At 38.6% G+C, this 12,766-nt stretch overlaps 1 protein-coding gene across 3 annotated transcripts in view; it reads left to right on the top strand.

Moving 5' to 3' along the window:
• The window catches only part of REPS2 (RALBP1 associated Eps domain containing 2), a 208,009-nt gene that overhangs the window by 171,568 nt on the left and 23,675 nt on the right, over positions 1-12,766 (top strand). For all 3 annotated transcript variants that reach the window (XM_089676566.1, XM_089676565.1, XM_089676564.1), the window contains one exon: positions 10,163-10,308. In XM_089676566.1, the coding sequence (XP_089532692.1) occupies positions 10,163-10,308 (146 nt within the window). The remainder of the gene's footprint in view (positions 1-10,162; positions 10,309-12,766) is intronic.

Raw genomic sequence — 12,766 nt, 5'->3', positions numbered from 1 at the left:
TTCTGAGATGGGAATAAGGGATACCTACTTGCAAAAGTTTGTAGGCATAGGACACACCCCCTTAAAAGGAGAATTGTAACAAAAAAAGCTAGGCTAAACCAATAAGCGCATGTTTACCACTACTATTTCTTTATTATGGCTTTTGAAGTTTACAAATGCAACAATTGGATGAAAGTTTTATCACTGTGAAACACTTTTTGATATCCAAGTAGTGCATTTTATATACAACTATATAGATCAGACCAAAATGAGGGACAGATGAGGAGGAAAGAGGGACGGAGTGACTTTGTTCTGAATGAGGGACAGTCCCTCGAAATCAGGGACATTTGGAAGATCAGGACACTGGTAAGGCATATGGCAGGGATCAGGGTGCTGGTATGGCATATGGCAATGATCATGGAGTTGGTATGGTGGTGATCAAGATATTGGTATTGTGTTTGACAGTGTTATTGTGAGTACCGGGACAGGTGACAGGCTACATTATTTATTATGACTACAATGGGGCAGTGATCAGGGACACTGGGCCAGACTGGTACTTTAGTCTATGAGTGTACATGCAGCCTGGCAGGCTGCTGTACACTCACAGGCTGCATCATCAGTTCTCTCTGTTATCACAGTGAAAGCAGAGAGAACCGATGCTTACTTTCAGTTTTACATGGTTTAATATGTAATTGCTGTGATTGGACAAAGCAATCAATTACCCGGCCGCAGCAGGTATGTGATCTGCTGTGTCCCGGTGATACATGGATCTCCAGGCTCCTGGGTGCACGCTCTGTGAGCCTCACAGGAGCCACAGATGTGGGCTGACATACAGGTACATTAGCCTGTATCAGCACAGCTTCTCGTCCACCATTTTATAGGCTTTGGGTGGAAGGAAAGAGGTTAAAATTCTATCCTTTAGCTGAGTTACTTTACGTCCTCTTGCACACTGGAGAGTGCAAAATCTGGTGCAACTCTGCATAGAAAACAATCAGCTTCCAGGTTTTTTTTGTCAAAGCCTAATTGAAATAGCTGAAGTTAGAATCTGATTGGTTTCTATGCACAGCTGCACTAGATTTTGCACTCTCCAGTTTTAGTAAATCAACCCCAGTGTGTCAGTGGAAACTTTCTTGCACTTTATAACTGGATGCCTATTCTTGCCTTATACCATCATTGTCATGCTGTTACAGCTTTAAGTGAGAGCACCTTCCTAACATTTTGGCATTCTCTGGTCGAATGGCGGCAGGGCAGATGAGCAAATGTGTTCTGTCTACACCTCCCAGGTACAGTTTAGGGTTTCAGTACAAATCATAGATTGTTAGTTTGGTCCAATTTTAATAAATGTTTTAGCTTGTTGGGCATACTGCGTGTGTACCATTATTACTTTATTATATCCGTCTTTCTAAAGCTGTTCACTCTAGAGCAATTTATTTTGAGGTCTCGGGGAATCCTTGTCAAAAATTCTTACATTCTTGATTAGTGGAAGAGGTTTCCCTTTACATTTATTGTCAGTGTGAAAATTGCTTTCTTATATTTGTACTCCATGAAAGGCACAATGCCCCTTACATTGGTAAGTCCCTGTTACATAGTCAGTGGGAAGAATTCCCTGTTGCATTGGATATTAGTGGAAAGAATGCCCCTTACACTGGTGGTCCATGGGAGGAATGCCCCTTACACTGGTGGTTAGTGGAGGGAATGCCCCTTACACTGGTGGTGAGTGGGGGGAATGCCCCTTACACTGCTGGTGAGTGGGGGGAATGCCCCTTACACTGGTGGTCCATGGGAGGAATGCCCCTTACACTGGTGGTTAGTGGGGGGAATGCCCCTTACACTGGTGGATAGTGGGGGGAATGCCCCTTACACTGATGGTTAGCGGAAAGAAAGCATTTACACTAGTAGTTAGTGGGAAGAATGCTCTGTACACTGGTGGTCAGTGGAAACACCCACTGACAGCTATAAAGATAGTCATTGGAAGAAGGAAAGAGTAGTGTCTGACCAGAATGTTCAAGTCCAAAATTGTTTATTCCAATTGAAGGTTCACATGAGATCTGTTAATTGAGTCAATGGGATTGATTTACTAAAATTGGAGAATGCAAACTCTGGTACAGCTGTGCATGGTAACCAATCATCTTCTAACTTCAGCTTGTTCAGTTAAACTTTGACAGAAAACCTGGAAGCTGATTGATTTCTATGCAGAGCTGCACCAGATTTTGCATTCTCTAGTTTTGGTAAATCAGCCACAATGTATTTTGGAGGTGCAAAAGTGCCCTTTTCATCAGATCTTGATATATAAGTAGAATATTAAGAGAGTTTTAATGTTGGCACATGTTGCTGATGAGTGTTTGCTCTTAGCTGTAAATAAGCAGGCATTGTTATCTTTTTGTCAGTGGTTACTTATCTGAGGGACAATGCTGCTGCAACTATGTAGTTACTATCAGTTGGGAGGTCAGTGTACCACTGATCACTGCTCAGGGAACTCCTAGCAACCTCAGGAAAAGCTTTGGAGTTCAACAAAATCCTGGTTTAGAAGGATGTAGTGTCAACATATCCTGCATCACATTACAAAAGGTGCTCAGAATGTTACAATCTAATTAGGACATAAAAAGTAAGGATCATTTTGTTTCCTTTATTCAGCTGATGTCTGTGATTGTTGTCGTTCTTTCACCTCCCTACGTTTTGCATATTGGAACTGCCTGGAGAAGTAAATTAATAGGGTATCTCTGTTTCAAAGGGTTCATGGTCATTTGATGCATTGTCCTTTGGGGATTCTGCACATGACATTGATCACTTTCTTTGTGCAGAAGTATGTGACAGAGGTGTGTTATTATTTGACTTCAGTCCATGGGAAAGATATGCCCATTGGTCACACCGCTAAATTTAAAAAATAAGTCAGATTCTGAAAATATTTTGCAGGTTTAAAATTTCCAAATCACTTTTTGCACACTAGGTTACTTGATCATCCTTAGGCTATTTTAAATTCAAATTTCACACAAAGATTTGTTTCCCTGGTCAGTTACTGTAGGTGTCAGTGATCAAGTCTACAAAACCAAGCACATACAGTTTTTGTGTGGTGGCATTTGTAAAGTAAATAAACTGTAGGGCATCTTCTAAGGTGCTTATATGTTCTTTTGTTTTCAAATTGTGATCTTAGAGCCTCTAATTCATGACCTGCATGTTTATTACTGTGGTCCTTATCATTACTTCTCTGTATATTAGGGTGCAGTAATCTCTGGTGGCTATTTGAGATTTTTTTTTGTTTTGTTAGTTTTTACAACCTGGTATAATACAATATTTAAAGACATTTTGCTTTAAAAAGGAAATGTTCATCACCTGAACCTATTTTCTGTTATGGTTTTATTCCGAGCTAATCTAATAAGATTCTAAAACCTATTGAACAGTCTTTAAACAGAGCTGGCAGTGTTGTGACTCTGGCTGACACTGAGTTAGTATATTCTTCTCCTGGTCATTTGGTTCTTCCTCAATTCATAAACATACTGGTAGGCTATTTGTCTTCCTCTCAGTATTGTCCCTAGTTTGTATGTATGTGGAAGGGGCAGTAGCTTTTGAACTCCTTCAGGACACAAGGACTGATCTGAATGGTTCTACAGTATGTACTATGTAAAACGCGGCATCATTTGTTATAGATAAATACAGAAATCAACTTTGAGACCATTTGAGAAGTCTTTAGCTTTTTATAGAAGATAGGAATGAGGAAAAACAAGAGTAATCAAAAATAAAACCTATAGTCACAACATTAAAGTTTTCGCATCAGATAATTTTTTTTATTTTGCTAGTGGTGAGTTCCTATTTCCAAAAGAACTGAGGGGTCGAAGTTGTGGTTGCCACTGGGTAGAAAGCAATGGGCAGCAATTTTTTTTAAATTTTGAGTTTAGCTTTATGGCATGTAAACTACCTAGAAAAATTTGTGGTAAACACATAAAAGCTCATGGCCTATCGGCTATGATTCTTCTAACCAGATGGCTTCTATGCTATATATGCAGCCAAGATGAATTTTGGTTAGGAGAGCCGTGAGACCTAGTTTATAACAGTCTGTGATGGATATGTAGGTTCAGATTACTAGCTAAACAGTAGTATAAAAAATGGCAAACTATAGCATTTGACCTCTAGAGGGAGCAAATGCATAAATCAATATACATAGCAGATAACTACACAAACACTGAATGTGAAGGCATGACAGTGGACATCTATTTCACTTTCACAAGTAACATTTGAAAAAGTTTTTTCAAACTTGATCTCCTTACTGAGTTATAAAGACCTCCTAAAAAAGAAAAAAATGTTTTAACGCAGTAGCAGTTTATCTTGGAAAGTATAGTGTTTGTTTTGCATGTATATGCAAAATGTACTATGCAAAGTATACATGTGTTTACATGCGTTTCAATGTATTCAGAGTATCTAATCTGCCCCTGGACACGCCATTTTCTGTCTTTTTTTAAATACAGTTAAACTGATTGCACCTGAACCAGGTTAAAACACAATATGCATTATACCATTTCAAATCAGTTTAACTGTATTTAAAAAAGACAGAAAATGGCGTGTCCAGGGGCAGATTAGATACTCTGAATACATTGAAACGCATGTAAACACATGTATACCTTGCATAGTACATTTTGCATATAAATGCAAAACAAACACTATACTTTCCAAGATAAATTGCTACTGCGTTAAAATTAAATGCAGGAGGCCCATGTGAATATCTTTTTTTTATTTAGAGGTTTTTATAATATTTTTATAATATTGCTACTGCGTTAAAATTAAATGCAGGAGGCCCATGTGAATATCTTATTTTTTTTTCTTTTTTAGAGGTTTCTTAAATTGTATTCAGTTAAACTGTTACTAAACCCATGACTCTACATTCACTATATCTAGTCTCCCACAGTACACAAAACATGGAAATGCAATTATTTTAGTAAATATAAACTGCTAAATACCTTTTCTCATCAGCAGTTGGTCTTGTGACATCTATCAGTGTTCAGCAAGAGCATTGGTTAATCTTGTAGGAGTTTTCATTATCTCATATGAGGCTGCAGGACCCCTGACCCTCTGGGCAGTGCTGATTGGTCCTGTTTGATCACATGCACTTTTCCAAGAAAAAATAAAACTCCCTAGCAATACACATCAAACTGAGCATGTGCAGAGTAACTCCAAGCCTCTGTTCTATCAGAAGATATATTGGGGACATTAGAAGAAGGGGAGGATCAGAGAAAACTATATGCTGCGGCACAGTCTATAACGTGTCAAACACAAGGCCCATGGGCCGACTCTGACTGCCCAGGCCATTTCATGTGGCCCTCACACCAGTTCTGCAATTGTGGCACCACCCTCATCTCTGCCCCCACCTTGTCTCAGCAGTCGTCGGAAGAGAGGACAGAACTCCTCCACCACATCCTGTGCCTCTCTGTGCAGCTGCAGTACTCCCTCATCTCAGCCTCCCCTAGTCTCAGCATTCAGCAAACTCAGACAGCTGACACCAGCCCTCCTCTGGTCCTCCTCCAGACTCTGCACTTTCTGCTTCCCAGCTCCACCCCCAGCTTCTTCCTGGCAGAAGCACAAGGTAAGGGGGTGCACTGCGATGTAAGGAAGAGTGGGGGACTGTTGACTTTCGATGGTAGGGAGGCTCTTGACATTTGATATAAGGGGGGAGGGGTGGGGGAGTCAGCACATCTAGTATTACAGATACAACTGTCCCTTTGAGGGCAACCATAATGCTGATGTGGCCCACAATGTAATTGAGTTTGACACCCCTGGTCTATAAACTGATTCAAATGAGCAAACTATGTTCTGTAAGTAAGAATAATTTATTTTGGGTTCAGCATCTCACTTCTAGATTAGTAATGCTTGGATTTGTACTCTTAATACATGTGTAGACCCCTAATGGTATAGGCACTATTACAGTGCTCAGCATAAATGAGTATACCCCAACAAATTTTTCAGAAAACCATTACTTTCCTTTCAGAATCAACATTTTCAATGGGACACTATACTACAGAATACTTCCACAAATGCGGCCCATTGATTGCAAACAAGATTTCTTAATTTGCACACACAAAAAAAGTATTTTTCCTAACAAATGAATTCAAGACCATATTGCAAAAATGAATACACCCCAATGAAAGTGTTAGCAGCAAAGCTAAATTTTAGACAACAAAATCCTAATTAACAAGAATTTAACTACAGGTGAGTCTATTGATTGGGCAGAACAGTGGCTAAATGGTTAGCACTTTCTCCAGGCAGTACTAGGGTTGTTGTTTTGAATCCCAACCAAGGCACCACCTGCCTGAAGTTTGCATTTTCTCTCTGTGCCTGCCTGGGTTTCCTCCGGGTACTCCAGTTTCCTCCCAGACTACAAAGTCATGCTGGTAGGTTAAATGGAACCTGTCAAACCTAGCCCAAGTATGTGTATGTATGAATGTAAGTTAGGGACTTTAGATTGTACGCCCCTTGAGGGTTAGGGACTGATGTGAATGTACAATATATATGTAAAGAGCTGCGTAAATTGACGGCGCTATACAATTACCTGTAATAATAATTAAACAGGTGTCCAGCAGACAGTTGATTATAAAAGGGCGTTACTTAACAAAGAAAACCTCTTCCCATTTCAGGCTGTCAGCAATGGCACCACATGGAAGAGAAATGTCACAAGGCTTGAGAAAGAAAATAATTTTTTTACACAAGAAAGGTGAAGGCTAAAGAAGATCAGCAACGCTTTTCTTATCAGTCAGAATACTGTAGCAAAAGTGATACAAAAATTTACAAAGATGGAACTGCAACCATCTTACAGAGCCGTCCAGGCTGTCCATGGAAGTTAACACCTCGACAGGAGCGTCTTCTGATGAGAAGGGTTGAAGAAAACCACCATTCAAGTTCACTGCAGTTAGCTATAGAAATACAAAGCCAAACTGGGGTGATTGTTTCCCATGACACAATATGGCGTACACTGCAGGGTAATGGCATGCATGGGCGTCGTCCACGAAGTAGGCCTCTCCTAAAGCCCATGCACAAAAAAGCCTGCCTATAATTTGCCAGAGTCTACTGAGACTCTGCACTCTGGAGTGATGAGACCAAGTTAAATGTTTTTGGAATGGATGGCTTCAAAACTGTATGGCGTCGCAGAGTTGAGTACAAAGAAAAATGCTTGGTGCCCACAGTGAATCATGGTGGTGGCTGTGTCCTCCTGTCGAGCTGCATGAGTTCTGCTGGTGTTGGTGAGCTGCATTTCATTGATGGTATCATGAGTTCACAGATGTACTACTCTTTATTGAAAGAGAAGATGCTGCCATCATTCCATGCCCTTGGTCGTCGTGCACTTTTCCAACATGACAATGGTCCAAAACACACATCCACGGCCACTGTTGCATTTCTGAAGAAGAAAGTGATTCAGTGGCCAAGTATGTCTCCTGATCTGAGCCCAATCGAACACCTATGGGGAATTCTGAAGAGACAAGTTGAGCATCACTTTCCATCCAGCATCCAGGCTCTAAAAGAGGTAATTCTTGAAGAAATGAAAAAGATGCTGCAATATATCCCCAACTTGTTCATTCCATGCCTAGAAGACTTGGTGTTTTCCTTACAAATCATGGAGGTCATACAAAATACTAGATGTAGTAGTTTTTGTTGTGGGGTGTATTCATTTTTTCATCAAATAATTTGAGTAAAACTGAAGATTTTGTAATCTAAGTTATATTATTAACCTTACTTTCATGTAATGAACTAAACAAATCTTCTGTAAAACTTAGTTGCCAAAATTTTGTGTTCATTAAAATATTGATTAAAATCTTACTTTTCAAAAGGGGTGTACTCATTTATGCTGAGCACTGTATCTGATGATTATATTTTTCTGCTTAAGGTTGAACTTCTTGGTGTCCAAGAAAGTTATTCATTATTATTTTTCTAAAGAAACCTAGCCCTACACAAATATTTAAAAGATGAAATTGTTGAGAATTAAGACCGCATTATTGTTAACTATATAGCATGTGAGAACTGTCTTACTTGCTTTTAAAGGGTTTTTGTATGATCATACCTTGCAGTCTGCTGCATATACAATACTTTTCTACTACATAAAGTACTACTTACTCTTGCACACACTCAAATGTATTGTGAAAGATTTTTTCAAAGTAGAAAATTGTAAAAATTCAGATTAAGGTCTTGGGTAAATCAGGATCTTATCTTATAGAACATTGAGGGGGATATCCGCTAATTATTAGTTTATGGTGACATCCTTGTTAAATTCACCTCTACTCTAACTAGGGATACATGTCTAAAGTCTATAAAACTAATGCCAAAATCTTAAGGACTGCTTAAAACAATTATTTCAGCTCTGTACTATTGGTCATCTATCTCATCATACTCAGCAACACTTGATTGTGCAATTAATGGTCATCCTCATCAGTCTTCACTATATTTATTAGACCAATTACTGTGTATGTATATTTCCTGTCATCTGTTTCTTCGCTGTTATATACATCAGGAATGTTGTTCCCTGTGCACAAAAATTTAGAGATCATTAGTTTGAATATATTTGCATGATTGTGTTGTAAAAACTACATAACCAACATCAAAATCTTGAGGACTTAGTAATGTAATGTTTTCAGGACAGCAACAGCGCTCAAAGGCATACTGAAAAGAATGGTTGGGTGTTCTCCAAAGATATTGTAAAGGAATTACACCGCCATCAGCCCATGCATTTCCTTAGGCAGTTTATTGTAATGTATAACACAATGATAAAATCGATCAGCAATTGGTACTTAATGGAAGTGGTACCGAGTTACCAGGCTTTGTTGCTGTGGTGGAAATTTCCTGCCGTTCATGAGGAAACCATCCAGTAGAGGAACACAATGACCGAGAGCCAATGGAATTCCTTCTCCCTTCAGTGGAGTGTATCTCGGGCCCCAGGCGCCACCACCCAGCCCGGCTCTCTGTGGCTAGATTCCTGTTTCCTCCAGGACCAGAACACGTCACTTCCGGTGGACGGTGGAGCCCGGGGCCTGACATACACTCCACTGCAGGAAGAAGGAATTCCATCGGCTCTCTGTCATTGTGTTTCTCTACATGAACGACAGGATATTCCACCACAGCCACAGAGCCTGGTAATTCAGTACCACTCACATTGAGTACCAATTGCTGATCGTTTTTATCATTGTGTTATACATTACAATAAACTGTCTAAGGAAATGCATGGGCTGATAGTGGTGTAATTCCTTTACAAAATGTTTGGATAACACTCAAGCTTGGTCATTCTTTTCAGTATGCCTTTGAGCGTTGTTGCTGTCTTGTTCCTTTTGTGGTCACTACTCCAAGTGTTGTAAGCAGCTGCCAGGCATTTTGAAGGCTGTGGAATTTGGGACTTGGCACTGAGGATATGTCGTTGTTTCTCTAATGTAATGGTTTCAGCTTTGTACCATTGGTCATCATACTGAGCTTGGCCAATTACTGGTCATCCTCATAATTATTAACACCTGCTTGACCAAGCATCATGTATGTAATTTTTCTAATACAAATACCATACCATACATTTTACATTTTTTTTTCTGCTAAGTGATGGAACATAAATAGGCAACATTGATAGATAAAGACTTTAGTTGTGTTGTGTTGAAAAAAATTGACAAGTTGGACAGGTGGAAATGCACTCAGTAGAACACAGAGGACATACATAAGATTATTACTGCTGCAACAGTCTTACAGATCCTACCCTGGCCATAAGTGCCTACATACTAGGATCTGTACCTCACCAAAGTATCCAGATACAAACCAACAGACTGCACTTCCCCTAGTTTTCCCTAATATCAAAAAGCTTTATTGTAAGTAGTGAAAACTCACAAAAAGCAGATTGCCCACCACCAGATCCTCTCCTACTCATTATTTTGCATTTCTACCAGTAGGGGCTTAGTCATGCAGAGCTTCATTATATGGAAAAGGCTGACAGCATATCAGCATGCTTTTTGGGATTGTTGAAAGAAACCCAAGCAATTCTGCGAAGAACACACAAATTCCACTTAAAAAAAAGGCCCCTGGTGTGAATTAAACCCAAAATGCAAGCTCAGCAAGGCCTCAGGGGTAACCACATACAGTATTACCCACAAACAGTTCATGTACAAGGCATATGTTAATGGATTTATGTATGTATTAAGTGCTTATGTTCATCTTTTTTTTTTCTCTTCTCCTCAAGGAAATAGTCTTCAGCCAACCACCAACCAAACCATTACGGCGAAAATTCCATCCAGAAAGCCAAGTTCTGGAAAATCATGACTTGTCTTCGGCATTAAATGTGACCTCATCAGCTGCATCTCTAAAGTCACATCCAGCTGTCCAAAAGTACGTAGGGTATAGAATATGTTTGTACAATACATTTTTCATGAGGAGATGTAGGGGGTTGGACATGATTTTAAACATCCATCAAATTTGCTGCTTTATATTAGTGCTGGAAAAATAAACTCTGGTAATTAGCTTCTGTAGGTTGGTATTCAGCTGTGAAATGTGTTATGCTTTGCCCACTGCTGACTTATCCAGTTTATGACACTAACCTCTGTCTTTACACACTGGAGTTCTATCACAGTTCCCTTTCACTCTAAATAACTGGCTTCACGCTGACCTTTCTTCTTATGTCACCATTTGGTCTGCAAAGCAATCAAGTCCCTTTTGCTTTGCTTGAAAATATAAATATGGGAATACTGTAGGAAGCTAAATGCCATTATTTAATTGAGAATTGTGCATTTTTAGCAGTTTCTGTTTTACTGCTTGATTAATAATTGAGTTTTATGCACAAATTCTAATTATTTCACTTAGCAAGTAAAAACATTCTTCTACATGAATATGGACCCAAATCTTTGAATTTCTTTTCATTAAAAATAACCCTTATTTGGACTCACACTATCAAGCATGGTTGAAGGTAACAGCTACTCAAAGCGTCTTATATTTATACTGATAGCCACCTTGTAGAGTGTTTTGCTTGAATGGCAGAGCTTAATAAACATTTAAGTCACAGAAATAGATTTACAGCCAGACATATGTATTGACAGTCCTCATTTCCATAGCCTAATCCAAATTTCCCTATTTTATAAATAGGTTCCAGAATTTGACAATCCCTAGTCTAACAGAAGTGGTCCAACATATGCTCTTTCTTCCTCACCACTACAAATCTATGTGAATAAGTTGGTTCTGAGCAGTGTAGCAGGTGCCCAGCTATGTATGCAGAGCTCTGAAGTTGGAAGGCAAGAAGTGAATTTAAATAAATTAAATAATAGCATGTGATGGCATGAAATATAAACAGGAAAACATGGTGTGAGGCTTTAATTGTGCTTTATTATGGAGTTGTAACATAATTTTCTCCCTTAAAAAGTTGAGAAAATGAAACTGGCATTTACAGCTATACTTTGCTTATGCTCCAGCATGCATTGGCTGGTCACAACATCTGCGCAAGATCAGCCAGTAGGAAATCACTGCTATCTGGGCCATATTTTCGGTAATGAACCCACTGGTGTACACTAATTCTTGGAAGCTTTTTTTTTTTTTCATTTAGACATATTAGCACAATAAAAGTTGAGTTTTGATTAGTTACCATGGATTACTTTGCATGGTGCTTTTGACATAAAATGCAATTTGCATGTAGGCTGCATTTATTGACTACACTGTACTATATGTTTATACTGCTGCTTGTGGAAAACATATACTAAAGTATTTGTAACAGTTTAGTCAAGAAATAGAATGTTTCATTTGCTTGGATAGGTACTTCTACAGAACACGTCACCTCAGGGTTTATTAAATGCTATTGCTTACATTGTCATTGTGAACAGAAGAGTTCTGATGGTCTGATGGCTTCTTGACTTTTTGGCTCCATGCACACAGCGTTTTCATTAAACTAAAAAAAATGTGGGTTAAAAGCCACTGGTAATAGCGTGTTTTAGTAGCGTTAGCGTTTATTACTGTTTTTATAGTACATGTAGAGGAAAAAAAAAATTAGAAAAAAGCTGTTATGAGCGTTTTAGTAGCGTTTAGCAGCGTTTACCATTTTTTCTACTGGAAAAATGCTCCAAAAAATTCTATAAAAACTATTTTTTTTCTGCTCCTAGATGCTGAAGCTCAAAAAATGCTAATAGCTTAAAGTAGTGTGCATGAACACATAGGATAACACTATTAAGCTTCTAGAAAAAAATATGCTGATAATAGCATATTAAATGTGCTGATAAAATGCTAGTGTGCATGGAGCCTTAGGGTCCATGCACACTGGCTTAAAAAACAGTGCTTCTACAGGAGTTTTATGTTTTGTCTGTAAAAGCAGCTCAATTTTATCTTGTGTCTATGCACATTAGGATGTTTAGAGGCATACTTTAAGCTCAGCATTTAAAGGCAGAAAAAAGCCTTCTGGTCTGCATTTTTGAGAGCAGTTTTCTGGCAGAAAAAAACCTTCAGGGACTGTGATAAGGTTTAACTATTATGATAGGGTATGTTTGTGAGAGTGTGTGTAAATGTATATGTGTATATATATATATATATATATATATATATATATATATATATATGTGTATATATATATATATATATATATATATATATACACATACACACACATACACACTTACTAGCCACTTTAATAGGTACACTTTACTGGTGCCAAGAAAATATCCCCCACCAACCTGTACCGTTGATACAAGGCAGGTTGGATGGCTGGATTCATGCTTTTATGTTGTTTTTTGAGTTATTGTTGCCTTTCTATCATCTCGAACCAGTCTTCCCATTCTCCTCTGACATCAATAAGGCATTTTCATCCACACAA

The sequence above is a fragment of the Staurois parvus genome, unplaced genomic scaffold (assembly GCF_062004578.1).
Source record: "Staurois parvus isolate SC_StPar_1 unplaced genomic scaffold, SC_StPar_1.0 ptg000172l, whole genome shotgun sequence".
Lineage (NCBI taxonomy): Eukaryota > Metazoa > Chordata > Amphibia > Anura > Ranidae > Staurois > Staurois parvus.
The sequence above is the reverse complement of the archived record's forward strand: the minus strand, read 5'-3'. Positions and strand labels throughout refer to the sequence as shown.